The 14,289-nt window shown below is 33.5% G+C and overlaps 1 protein-coding gene across 1 annotated transcript in view; it reads left to right on the top strand.

Moving 5' to 3' along the window:
• Positions 1-14,289, top strand: part of Tbc1d19 (TBC1 domain family member 19) — a 149,114-nt gene that overhangs the window by 58,316 nt on the left and 76,509 nt on the right. Inside the window, exons 8-10 of the mRNA XM_023699179.1 lie at positions 449-559; positions 5,945-6,017; positions 12,963-13,001. Coding sequence (XP_023554947.1) covers positions 449-559; positions 5,945-6,017; positions 12,963-13,001 — 223 coding nt within the window. The remainder of the gene's footprint in view (positions 1-448; positions 560-5,944; positions 6,018-12,962; positions 13,002-14,289) is intronic.

The following is a 14,289-nucleotide window of genomic DNA, read 5'->3' as shown; positions in this document are numbered from 1 at the left end:
TTTTTTTTTGCGGAACTGGGGATTGAATTCAGGCGCTTGCATTTGCCAGGCAAGTGCTTATTCTATTGAGTCATCTCCTTGGCTCCTGGTTTTTGTTTTTTTTTTTAAGTGTTAGAATTCTAAGTTTCCCAGACAAAGAGTTACAATCAACAAATTTTTTTCTATCATTATCTTTAGTGAAATCTACTCAAGCTGTTTTTATTTAGCCACTAAAAATTTTCATTTTGAACTAAATCTTCTGTGAGAGTTCATTGGAATATTAAAAATATCTTAAAAGCTATATTTATGACATTTAAATATTTCAATACAACATTATACTCTTTAGAATATAATTTAAGTATATACGTAATCACAAATTTTAATTTTTTGGCAATATACCAAGCATATCGCTGACAAGTGTAAACATTGATAAAGAAACTAACCAATTTTGTTGGGTTTGTTTTTGAAGGTATTAATTAATCTCCGCAACCCAAATTATGAAAATGGTGATTCTCTTAGTTTCAGGACTCATTTGGGTTTAATCCAAGTTCCTCTCAAAGTAAAAGATATCCCTGAATTGGTAAGTACAGACATTTGAAAATAAATTAGCATATATTAGAAGACACCCGTTAGAAAAATGTTCATATGACATGTAGCTAAGTCAACAGAGTAATACTGTCATTAAACAAATTAACAAAATGAAAGTTCTTATTTATTGCAAATATTTTTATAGAATTAGTTGGTTTGCTTGTAGAACTAGAACTGAGCTTACATTGATTTGTAGATGCCTTGATTATTCTTTATTTCAATAAACAATAGATTTGAGACAGCTTATTGGAACTCAGGTGCTTGATATATAGCTGTACAAATGATTAAGCAAATTGTGAGTTTTATAAAATTATTTTTAAGGAAGCACATTTTATTTAATATAACCAGGATTCATGGAGCTCCGTAACCAAGGGAGACAGAGATGAATTAGAGACTGTCTTTGCTTTGGAAAGCATCACATTTCTGTGAATTAGTTTTAAAAATGAAACAAGGGGGATTTCCAGATGGTGGGATTAAGATGTTATCATTCCTTATCCTTTTGTTAATCACCCCAAAATGGTAAGGAGCACAAAACTATAAGTACTGCCTATGGGGAAAGTAGGAAGGAACTTATAGCTCTGACCCCTAAAGTATTAAGATAGAGAGCTCATGATTAATAACTTAAATAAGGGATGAAGGTCAAATCCAAATTTTCTAGACAATGGGAAATGTGAGTGAGAAATGTGCTACTAATCAATTTAATCTTTTATATTTTTAATTAATTTTGTTGAGAAAGAAATAGCAATAAGAATGTTTCAAAACAGGTTAATAGGACAGTTAAAATAATTAATACATTACATATTGTTGCCTTTATAGTAGTTCTTCATAGTACAAGATGCAGACATGATAACTTGTCTGAACACTATTAGTACAAATCTTTCTTCTCACTGAACTAAGAGAAAGTAGCTGTATATCTGTGCCACATCCATTTTTTTGTTCTTTGCCTTAATATAATGGAGGTGAACCCTATTAGCATTTTCCCCTTGCCAGCTGGCCTTATCAATAGAGGATTCTCAGGGACAAGCTCTAGCAGGAACAAGGGCCTCCCTCTCCTGTTCTGTGTACAGGAACAAGCACATAAGCAAGCAAGAAGCCTGGTAATCCATCACACCTCAGTATGTCTGCTTGAGCCTATGTTTCATGGCAGTTACCCTTCTTCATGTTCCATTTCCTCTCTACATAGTTAAATTAAAGGGTCTTGCTGGAGTAGAGAGGGGCCTAAGTCTTATGAAGGAAAAGAGACACGGAAGAGAGCTACACAGGGAAACGCCACACAACAGTGAAGACAGAGTGGAGGGATAATCTGTAAGCAAGGTATACCAAAAGTCACAGCAGCACTAGAGTAAGTAAGACTCCAGCAGCACTGGAGTCTTCGGGAAGAACATGACTGTCTCAGTTACTTTTTACTTGTTGCTTGGCAAAATATCCAACATTCTGAATGTACCTAAAACCAGTGTCACATGGATAATGCCAAGGGATGCTGCCATCTGGAGCAGTAGCCAGGATTTCTTCTCTTGGGTGTAGGGGTTAAGTGCCTGGATTGCTCAGCACTCTGATCCTGATTCCAAGGAATAAATTCTCTATGCCAGTGCCATTCTGGAATCTGGTGTGGCTGCCGCCTCCATTCTGGAACCCAGTATGGTCGCCACCTCCATTCTAGAACATGGGACTCTGCAGCTTTCTCCTCAAAGCAAACTCTTTCACCCTTGTGATTCTGAGGCTGTAGAGGGCAAGAACCTGCCATATCCGGTGATGCTCTCAGGACATCTTTTCTGCTCTCCTGTTCTTCCTAGGCAATGGAGATGTCAGCTCTATCTTTGCAGTCCACAGCCTTCCTAGTGCTTCCTTTCTGGCCAAACTCACAACATTTTAAATCATCCTGCTGGGCTCTTTGTTCTTGACTCTCAATATATATCTGACTAAAACCCCTAACAATAACCATGCCACTGCCTCAACATTTGACTGCCTTGAGATTTCTTTTCCAAATCAACTAGTCCACTGCACTTAATGTCAGTCTGAGGCAAAGTCTCTGGACACAAGCCAAATGCAGACAAACTTTCTGCTAAGCCATAACACAGATCACCCGTAGTCCAACAACCAGTGCAGTCCTTCTTCCCAGCGGAAACCTCTACAGCCTGGTCTTTACAGCCAGGGTTTCTATCAGCATTTTGGTCTTCTGAGCTCTGACCAGAATGCCCTATACAGAAGGGCTGAAAGCACTCCAGCTCTTTGCTGGGAGCTGACATCTCCAAATGTTTCCTATTTCTTCTCATAAGTTATTCCCAAAAGCTCTTGAACAACATGGTCAGGTGGTCACAGCAATGATCCCACTTCTCTGGTACCAAATTCCATCTCAGTTATTTTTACTCATTGCTGGGACAAAATACCCAATACCCAATATTAGGGAAGGAAAGATTTATTCAGCTCACAGTTTGTGGAGGTTTCATTCTGTACTTGGCTGGCTCCCAGGCAGACTGGCGCATAGCAGAAAGCAGCAGTTTATGGCAGCAGAAAGCCGTGAAAGCAAAGAGAAGGGCAGCAGCTGTGGCTTCTAGTCGTGCTCTCCCCCCTCCTCATATTATAAACAAGCTACCCTGGGCTGGGGGTGTAGAACTCACACAGTGCCCATGCCCTCATTTTGCACAGGATAAGGATGTTTACAAACTAAGAATCCTGACTCTCTGCTGAGTCACTTAATCAAACTGCTCAAGTTGTCACAATGTGTCAACCAGTACAATGACCTAAAACCTTGATTTTGGATTTTTTTTTGCCTTCAGAACTATAAGAATAAATTTCTGTTGTTTAAAGCAACCCTGTTTGTGGTACTTTATTTATGGAAGATCTAGGAAACTTTTATATGATATTTGATAGTTGGAATTATAATTTTGATAAAAAATAACTTAAAAGTTATCTTTAAAAAGTGTTTCAAGCCCTATCAGTAGAGGTTGATACAAAGTGAGCCTATGGTTCTTATGGATGAGCCTACCTAACATCATAATTGAATCACAGAATTCACTGAGCCTCACCAAATTCAATCAATTAAATAAACTAAATACTGTGAATATCCAAGCTCAATACTCATACAGACAGACCAGTCACAGATCATCCATGCATGTTGGCATCACTGTTGTAACATCACCAAGCAATATGGTACAGGACACACAGGGACAACTATCCCTCATGAATGGAAAAGAAAAGAAGTAGGACTCTTGGAATGTACAGCCATAATTCCTTGAAAATTAGTCATACAGGCTTTTGGTTCCACAGTAATTAAGAACAAATCACATATCATAAGAAAAGAAAGTTTCTTAAAACTGAGATTTTATTAACTCTGCAGTGAAGTTTTGACTAGTTCAGTAGTGTGAAGGCAGCAGGTTGGTACTAGAATTCTGCAGTATTATTTGATAAATGCCCTTTGCTATGTAAGGCACTGTGATAAGTACAGGGGTTTTGAAATATATGTAAGAGACAGTCATCATCTTCCAACATATGCAGGCTAGTGGAGAGATGAATAGGGGAAGGACAATTGCAAAACACAGTGTGACTGTGTGAATAGAAGTTGGTAGGTGTTAATGTGCACACATCGATTATTGCTATGTCTGTATGGAATATTGAGGAAGGCTTCTCGGAAGATGTGATGCCTAAAGGTGGGTTTTGAGGAAAGTCTGATACTAAGGCATGTGTCTGCTGATGTTGCAAAAAAAAAAATCGTCCAGAGCAGTGAGTTAGAAAATGGATGTCCAGTTTTCTGTTTGTACATCTCAGCATGTTTTAGCATAAGTAAAGCTCTCCATTTGATTGTAGAACTTAATATTAAAATGTTTATTGGCCCTGAATCCTTTTGTGGTATGAAATAAATATTTCATTTATTTTAAAATGAAATAATCACTGAAAATTTAATGACTTCAGTAAAATAAGAGTGTCACAAAATAAACAGAAGACAGTAGTTAAAATGAAGGAATCATACTGAAGTGTTTAGTTATTAAAATTGGCAACATAAGTTGCAGCACTTTAAGTATAGATAAAAGCAACTTCAGTTAAAAATTGAGATATAATACTTAAAATCAAGAACAATGAAATGTATGTGTATGTATGTGTGTGTTGGGTTGAACAACTAAAGGACTTTAATCATTAGCTTAATAATAGATATTTAGGAAAAATTAAAATTAATTCTGTTTTTAAGGGGAAGGAAATATATAGTTTTAGAAATTAGAACAATTAACACACCACTAATGTTTACATTAATTGAACTATTTATTTACATAGGAAATACAAATAATATGATCAATATGGGGTTATATGTTTATAAAAATATCAGACAAATGCAATTATTTTCTTTCTAGACATTAGTAGGTAGGTAGGTAAAGTCTGGAGAATATACCTAATTTACCATTTATTTTAGCAAAGCACTTGATACTCCAGTTTCACTTAAGGTTACATTTAAGTTGTTTTAGATTATTTGTAGTATTTAATTAAGATCTGAATAAAGTACCATATCATAGAAACCACAAATACACATTTACATTGGTAATTTTAGCCATGATTTTAGAAGATAAAATTGATAAATGCTGCCTATTCCCGGGGCATGTGTGTATATATGTATGTTTGGGGAAAGGCTTGAATGTTACTAGTTCTTTGCTGGAAATAATAATTTTTTTAACTTTACTGATTATTCTACTACATAAAAATGAAAAACCAAGAATGTTTTTTTTTCAAAAATAGTTTTTGAAAACAAATTTCTTTTAAAAAATGTAATACTCCTGTTCATCAAAATGTATAAAAATAAAAGCTAGTTAGGTAAAGAAATAAGACTATCGCCAGGGAGATGGCTCAGTGGAATAAGCACTTCCCTGGCAAGCGCTAGGGTCTGAGTTCAATCCCTGGTTCCGCAAAAAAAAAAAAAAAAAAAATAAGACTATCACTAAGTGCTCCACATATGGAGAAATATATTTTATTTATCCCTTAGATATAGTTTTTTTCTAAATTTTTATTTCTTCTCTATTCATATTTATTTCACATGCAAACATTAAAATCTTATATAGTAATACTTGTGATAAACAGAAATGTAATTATCATCCTTAATTTTGGACTAATGCACTACTATTTTGATGCCTACTATTATCCTTTTCTTTTTTAGACATTTGAATGACTCAAAGATTCATTTTACACTGTGATATTTAATTAAGCTAATGCTTAAGTGATGACTTTTTTTTTCAAAGTTTTATTAATAAACAGCAATGAGACAGTTTCAAATCAAATTGGAAGTACAGTTTCAAAAAATAATACACTGCATATATTCTTCTTAGTGGAAGTGATGACTTTTTAATGTGCGCCAAAGTCTGAGATGTGTATTAATTCTGCATATGTTATTTTTCAGAAAGAATGCTTTGTAGAGCTTGGCTTAAACACAGGACAGCTGGGTATAGATGATTCTACACAAGTGCCTCCTGGTTAGTATTGCTCCCATATGGCATATAATTAATAAATGATAAATAACAGTGAGTGTAAGGATTATCTTGCTATTTCTAATTTAATCGAGTAAATTTATGTATTTGAAAATTTAGTGTTTGTTTCTGATTGCTTATTGTTAATTATTGAATAGGATCCTGTATGATATATTTGTCAAAGTTTCACTAGAATTTTTCTCTTTTTATTTTAAATTCTTTAAAATAATTTTGGAAAGCATATGTATGTTGTTTTGTTGGGAGATTCTCCCCTAGCTTCATTCCTATTTCTCTTCCTGTCCACCATTATCTGTTTGCATTTTCCTGTCACTACGCTAAATGAACATTGACATCTCCCTTTAATAAACTTAGGCTTTTAAAATAGTGTGTTTTCTATCTTAATCATCCAGGCAAGTTTTCTAGCTTTGTTTTTTTTGTGCATGAATAACATACTTTTCACAAAAGACTTGAGTGGTATTTAGCTGTAATATGAAGAAAGTAAATTCACTGTAAGAGTATGGGAGACCAATATTGAACTGAACATGCTTATAGATGGGTTAGAGCATTTACTGTTCTAGTCTTTCCTCTGTTATGGATGGTTATGTGACTTGAATTAGCTGCACACATCTTTGAACCTAATTACTTTCTAATTACTGAGACAAAATAGTTAACATCCAAAGTTAAAGAAGGAAAGGTTTATTTCAGCTCACAGTTGGTAGAGGTTTCAGTGCATAGTCAGCTGGCTCCAAGGAGGTTGGCAGAGAGGCATCATAGTTCATGGTATGGCAGGCTGAAGGCAGCAAAGCAGTAGGCAACCAGAGGCAGCTTGTCTTTACCTATTATGCCATCCAGGCTACCAGCCTGGCACCAAGAACTATGCTCATGCCAGTCAATGGAGTAATTTAGTAGCACACACCTCTAACCCTGGTAGATTCATCCAGCTTTGAAAAGCCCCGCTTGTGATCTTGTGCAGCATGGAGGGACATCTAGATACATGGCATAGCAAACTTGTTTTCCTCTCTAAATATATTTGCTATTTCTTATTACTATTATAAAATTAATACTATATAATAGTTACTATTATGACTACATAAAGATAATACTAGTTATTTAGCACATACTATATTACATGTATCTCTTAGCAACTCTTAAGATACATATCATTTAAAATTATTTTATTAATGTATATTCATATATTATTTTCAAATATAAATACATATAAAATATGATTGAAAACTTCATTGAATGTTTAAATTTTTAAAAAATTATTGCAGTAAAAGACATATTGTCTAAATAACCCCTTAAAATCCTCCAGTCTTAAAACACACTTATCCTACTATTCTTTCCAATTTATGAAGTAGTTCTGGAGTCCTCTTTCATGAGTGTCTTTCATTCTGCGGTCATTGCTGCCTTGTCCTAAATGAGTTCAAAACATTTACCCTTCATGGTCCTTTCAGCTTTGAGAAAGAGCTAGGAGTTGCATGGTATCATGTTCCACAAATAAGGTGGGTACAGACGCACTGTGAGGTTTTATCAGCTGGCCTGGCCCTGGACAACATGTGGCAGCATTCTGTGTATTTTTGATTGCACCTCATAAAGATACCCACAAAAGTAGACCTCCAGAACTGCTTCAGAAAGTGGCAGGAATTATGGGGGAGGATTTTGAAGAGAAATAAGAGCAATATGGCTTCTATATTTTTTATTAGAAATTGAGAAGCTTCTCTTTTTTATAGAGAGAACAATCCACAATATTTTACAAAATATTTCAGTGTTAGTGATAAAAGCAAACAAGTTAAGGGGACAGAGCTGGCGTCACACTGATAGCTTACTCAAGTCTTAAGTAGGTAGAAGGATGTGTCCCATCACTCAAAAGGACCCTATGGCTCTTTTGGATGAGAGCAAATGTGGCACTGTATGATTTTCCAAAATTGGTAAAACAGAACACAAGTTGAGTCATAAAACTCAGTGAATTTCCCTTTTACTAAACTGAAACATCTCATGAACTGGCCTTTTCCTTTACCCAATTATTTGAACTTCCTATATAATAAGTATTAACAATGATAGAAAAGATTTAAGAATAAAAGCATCAACTCTATTATATTGGATAGTAATTATTCTCCCCAAAACAAACTTACATACTGATAAAATTCTTTTCAAAAATGTTCACTAATTGTAGCATCATTTATATTTTTTGGACAAATTTATTACTGTAGTTCATTATATCCTATCTGAAAAAAACAAATTGTCCTCCTGATCTTTTATAGTAGGACACTTAGAGCACTATGGGTTGTTCCTTGTTATGATGAATCCTGAAAAATTGCTATCAAAAATGTCTTAGCAATATGAGCATAAAAAGCAACTTTTATATGGTAAAATGCCTCTTATTATAGGTACATGATGATTCTCAATATCTAAGAAGAACAGGCAATATATGTATTTGCGAAAACCAGTAATCATTTTGGGATACATGACATGAAAATCAAAACATTTGTTCATTACAAGTTGTTTGAAAACAACATGTCTAAAATACACAATACAAAAACCTTTTAAAATATGCATAATAATTAGAAAATACAATTGAACAATCTTTTGTTATATGAAGAGGGAGAATATGCAATAGGGGTACATGTAGAATTCACCTAGAAACACCTAACAATGACAAAACAATATACAAAAATTTATTTTAATGACCCATTATATCCCACAACATAATAAAACAAAACCCCCAGGAACATTAATAAAAAAATTCATTGATCAATAAACCAACTGGCAAATAAATACTATATTTTAATTCTCCTATGGATCCAAAATGGTATAAAATTTCTCACTGCAAAATTTGAGAAAAGATGCTGTCTACTAAATTCCCACACTGTTGCTTACATCAAAATACAGGATTAAGTCAGCTTAAAATTTCTTCCTACTTATGTGCAAACATGAGAATATAGTATAGAATTCTTTATGCCTATTTTTAAAATACATTTTAATTTTTAAATGTTTTTATCATAGTCTGTAGGGACTTAAAGTTCAACATATCAATACTTGATGAAAAATACCTGTTCCTTATTATGCCTAAGATGTTTGATATGCAGACAGATAGTGAGGTTAAGCTTCACAGCCTATTGTTTGATAATAACAATAAGCTTGTCTTTTGGATGGTTAACAACCTAATTTTGCAGACCAAAATTAGAGAGAAAGGAGGGCTGCAAGGAAAGCCAACATTTTGGCCCTAGCCTTCTAAGGTCAATTAAGACTCAGGACATATGAGAATTTGTACTGTAATGTCATGTAACTTGGTAGTGTCCCAAATTTTCTGATCAAGGAGATTATGGGGCAAATAGGAAAGTGATCGATGATGTAGAGTGTGCCTAAGGAGAGTCACATGGAGAGAAAACATTTTCTCAGGCTTTCACAGAGAGCACATTGGCCAAGCAATGGCTGTGATTCATCCACATGGCTGACACTGACAAAGGTTCTACAATCTGAGGTACAGGATCTCAGGATAAATCCTGAGGAGATTTCACTGACCTTATCAGACCCAAAAGCTTTAACTCTTGTTGCATAGGTCCTGCTTTACCTTGGTCTTAACCATCCAGAAGAAAAGTATAAAAACGAAATATAGAAAGTAAAGCCATGCTGTTATGTTGAGCTGTAGGGGACTCAGGTCAACAATTTCTGACATTGCGAGTGAAACGGAAGACCTAATACTATTATGGGCTACTGGACTCTTTTAGAATATTTTGCTGAGTTTACACACCTATAATGTTCAAATAATGGAACTTAACAAGAAAAGGGTATACAGATGAATGTCCATTTTGTATCTGTATTCAAAGTGGTTAGGATAGATATATAGTTACATTCTCTTTATGAATAGAATGATTTGTTCTAATGGTGTTTGTAAATAGGATATCAAGTCCGCATCTTGTACAGCAATTAACCCCTAAGAAGAATGTATGCAATGTGTTAATTATTGAAACTGTCCTACTGATTTGATTTGAAACTGTCTCATTGCTATTTGTTTATCAATAAAATTATGGCAAAAAAAATTTCTTCCTAAAAGTAAACCTTACACTGGTACAACCATTGTGGAAATCAGTGTGGAGAGTCCTCAAAAAGCTAGAACTAAAGATTCCATTTGACTCAGCTATTCCTCTTCTAGTCATTTTTCTAGAAGAATTAAAAACATCATATCACAGCAATATATCTGTAACCATGTTTATAGCAGCACAATTTGTAAAAGTCTTGCTAAAAGGCAGGACAAGGTGGTCAATGTGTCAAACATTGGACATGCCTTAGGATTTGTCACAGCAGGACTGTGCAAACCAGTGACAGGGCCCAGAGAGGAGATCTAGTGGAAGAAGTGCTTGGAGCACCTTGTTTGTTCATGAGAGAATCTTTGTCAGGAGTTCATCTGGAATCTTGATCAGATTGAAGTTTGTTACTTTTTTGTTGGTAAAGAGCAAGACAATTCATGGACAGTCGAGTGTCTCACAAACCAGAGGAGTATGGTGTTTTGTATTCAAGCTATTTTCAACTTAAATTGTAGTACAGAGTTTTATTTCACCTTTTTTAACTTTGTATTGAATATTAGTATCAATAATAATAAACAAATTTCATTTTCAGGATGTTTTATATAATTTATGTAGAAGTGGTTTTCGCTTCTAAAGTATATTACTTATTTATAAGTTCTCACATAGTACAATATATAGAGGTACAGTGGTACCTCAGTTCACATACTTAGTACTTTCAAGTATTTTAAGACAACTGGAATTATTAAAGGATTTCCCACATTGCCTACATACACAAGGCTTTTTTCCTATGTGAGTTCTTCTATGCATTGAATATGCTAGGGAAAATGAAACTTTTCTCATTGCTTACATATGTTCTGACACTTCTCACTGTGATTTCTTTCATGTATATAATTATGCATATGTTTGCTGATTTTTCTATATTGCTCAGAAACGGGAATTTTCTATTGTGAGTCCTCTCATGTCTGTGTGAGTCACATTATACTGTTATTTTGTACTGTCATTTTTATGTTTGAAGTGAGTCTTGGTATGATTGAAGGCATTTTCACATTGATGTACATAGATTTTCTCCTCAGTAGATCTCCTTCCATGTGTTTACCTATGCATCCAAAATCTTCTCTACATTATATATAATGTCTGTCCAGTATGAGTTTCTTAATGTCTATGAAATGAACTTTACAACTGAAAAATTTCCTGCATTGCTTATATACATAGGGTTTCCCTTTACTGCAAGTTCTTTCATGTTTCTGACAATAACTATGAGTACTAGGCCGAGGAGATGGCTCAGTGGAATAAGCGCTTCCCTGGCAAGCACAAGGGCCTGAGTTCAATCCCCAGTTCAAAAAAAAAAAAAAAAATTCTATGTGTACTGAATGTTTTTATACATTTGTTATATACATAGGGATTTTTCCAAGTGTGAGTTCTTTCATGTACTTGACAACTACTAAGTGCAGTGAAAACTTTTCCATATTGTTTGCATACGTAGAGTTTCTCACCAGTATGAGTTCTTTAACATACTTGAAAATTAATATGTGTGGTGAAAATTGCCACATTGCTTGTATAAATAATGTTTCTCTTTACTATGAATTCTTTCATGTACTTGACAAAGATTATGTGCATCAAATGCTTTCTCACATTGCTTATATACATAAAGTTTCTTCCCAGTGTGAGTTCTTTTATATGTATGAAGTGAACTGTTATATGCAAAAGCTTTCCTACATTTTTTACAAATATGGGGTTTTTCTTCTGGCAATAACTGTGTGCTAAATGCTTTTCCACATTGCTTACATACATAGGGTTTTCCCCAGTGTGCATTCTTTCATGTACTTTACAATATCTATATATATCGAATGTTTTCCCATATATTCATGTGCTTTCTATTAGTGATAGTGCCAATTTTCCAAAGACTTATCAGTTTACAGTCCCACCAGCTTTGTATGATAAGTTAATTTGCTCCAAACTTTTTTTATGTTAGAATTATGAGTATTTTCATTTTCACCTTTGTGGTGGTTGAATTTCATGATAATTCTAATTACTGTTTTCTGACAACTAAAGTTATTGAGCAGCTTTTCATATGTTTATTACTCTTTAAGCCACCATCTTTGCCTGTTTGTATCTGAGAGTTTTATGCTTGACAGTTGTATGTTCTTTATATGTTCTCAATGTGAACCACATATGCATATTGCAAACAGAATTTTCAGTTCTGTGACTTACCTTTTTATTCTCTTAATGGTGTGTTTTGGTAAACAGTTTTTAAATTTTAATGTGAACTACTTTATGAATCTTTTAAAATTATTATTGATACTTTTAAAATAACTAATACTTCCCATGAAATATCTTAAATGGCATTTATACAGTGGACTTTTACCTATATAAGATATGCTATTATTAAATATACTTCAATGCTAGATTGCAGAAGTTAGACTTTATAAATGAAGTTGTCATTAAATGTTGGCATTTTTAAGAATGAAACGTGAATATACAGAAATATTTTGTTATAAAAAATACTCATCAAATAAAAATTATTACATCTTTTTTCTTACAATTAAATGTATGAAAGCTCATTTTTTTGAACTTTCTTTTCAGATAGGGTTTCACTATATAGTCAGGGTTAGCTGCAAACTTGCTGTATAGCCTAGGCTGCCCACTAATTTTAAATGTTTTCCACTTCAGCCTTTTGAGATAAAGAGATGTAATATGCTGAAATTGCAGTTATGTGTCCTGCATCTGCCTTCGACTTACTTTAAAATCACTTATGAAAAAGATTTTTCTATTTATAGGATAAATACTCTTATAGTTTTCTATAGAGCCATACAACTTTAAAAATAATCACAAATATCTATCCCAAAACAAAAATTCCCTGTAGTTCTAATTGTAATTCTTCATATTTGTACCTAATAGTTTTATTTTCTTTTATTATTTTTAGAACTTTTTGAAAGCGAGCATGTGCGTATTGGGCAAAAAGGTAAGCTTTTAGTTCATCTGGAAAATCAGGAAGTTCTACATAAATGTCTCTATAAAATACCCCTAACAAAATTAATATCTGAAAACCTAAAGAGGAGTAATATTTAATTTTGTAGATAACCTGATAGGAATATTTATTGAAAAAGAATATACATCATTGTAGTTTTATCAGTGAATATCAGATAAAGAGATGTATAGCTGGTTCCCTGAAAAGAAAATTCAGGGCAGTAGAATTACATTTTGTAATCAAAGAGGGAGGTTTTCACTTTGATCCACCCACGTACCTCTCATTAGTGTTAATGAGATATGTTTTTGTATCAGGAAGGAATGTAACTATAACAGTTCTCACTGACTATTTACAATGGTAGAAATTAATTACTGATGTAGCTCTCCATACCTTGAGAATACTTTTTCACCACCTTTTGAAGATTTCTCGCTCTCTCTTTTTTTTTTTTTAATAAATCCTGTTTTGTCTTTGAATTATGAAGTGCTGATAAGTCTTTCTGTCACAGTGAACCTTCTGTGACAATTAAGTCATGTACCAAACTCCTTAGTTCAACTTTTCAAAATTGTATTTATTGAAGATTTCATTTGTAAGATTTGACACTTTCATTAAACACAGTTGCTAATTAAAAGATATGTCTCATCTCTGTTTTATATGATCCTTTTTTTTCTAGTGATGCCATATTCGGTATATGATACTTTTCCCTTTTAGAAAGGAACAGAAGACTATAATACTATTAGATAAACACTAGAAGTTGTCTAATATGTCTTCTGTTTTATTTTGTGGGCCTTTATTTCCAGACTGATGAGCTGATATTTTCACAAAAGAAATTAAAAATGAAAATGAAATATAATAATTTTATGAACCTGACTGCTTCAAATAATTTTGACACTTGTGAAAGTTTATATCTGTACTGTTACTTCATTAAAAATCCCTTTTCTGTTGATTTTTTTCAGATAGAAAAATGGGTTCTATGGGAATAAATATCTGTTTTTACAGTTTATGACTATTAGTTGTGTTGCTTCATATACTGTTCTACATTCAATTCTAGATGGACTCATGATTTTATAGTAGAAAATGTAAGAAACTTAAAGGTTCTGTAGATGGGACTGCTTGATTGCAGAATCCAAAATTTTCTATAGCACTAGTGGCTTCAGATCCATGAGCTGTTGTTGTAGCAGAATCATTTCAAGATATGAAATTGAAGGCCTGGGGAAATAGCTCAGTAGGCAAGCTCAAGGACCTGAGTGTTCAATCCCTGGTTTCGAAAAAAAAAAAAAAAAAA

Source organism: Octodon degus, unplaced genomic scaffold (assembly GCF_000260255.1).
Source record: "Octodon degus isolate 3935 unplaced genomic scaffold, OctDeg1.0 scaffold00006, whole genome shotgun sequence".
Lineage (NCBI taxonomy): Eukaryota > Metazoa > Chordata > Mammalia > Rodentia > Octodontidae > Octodon > Octodon degus.
The sequence above is the reverse complement of the archived record's forward strand: the minus strand, read 5'-3'. Positions and strand labels throughout refer to the sequence as shown.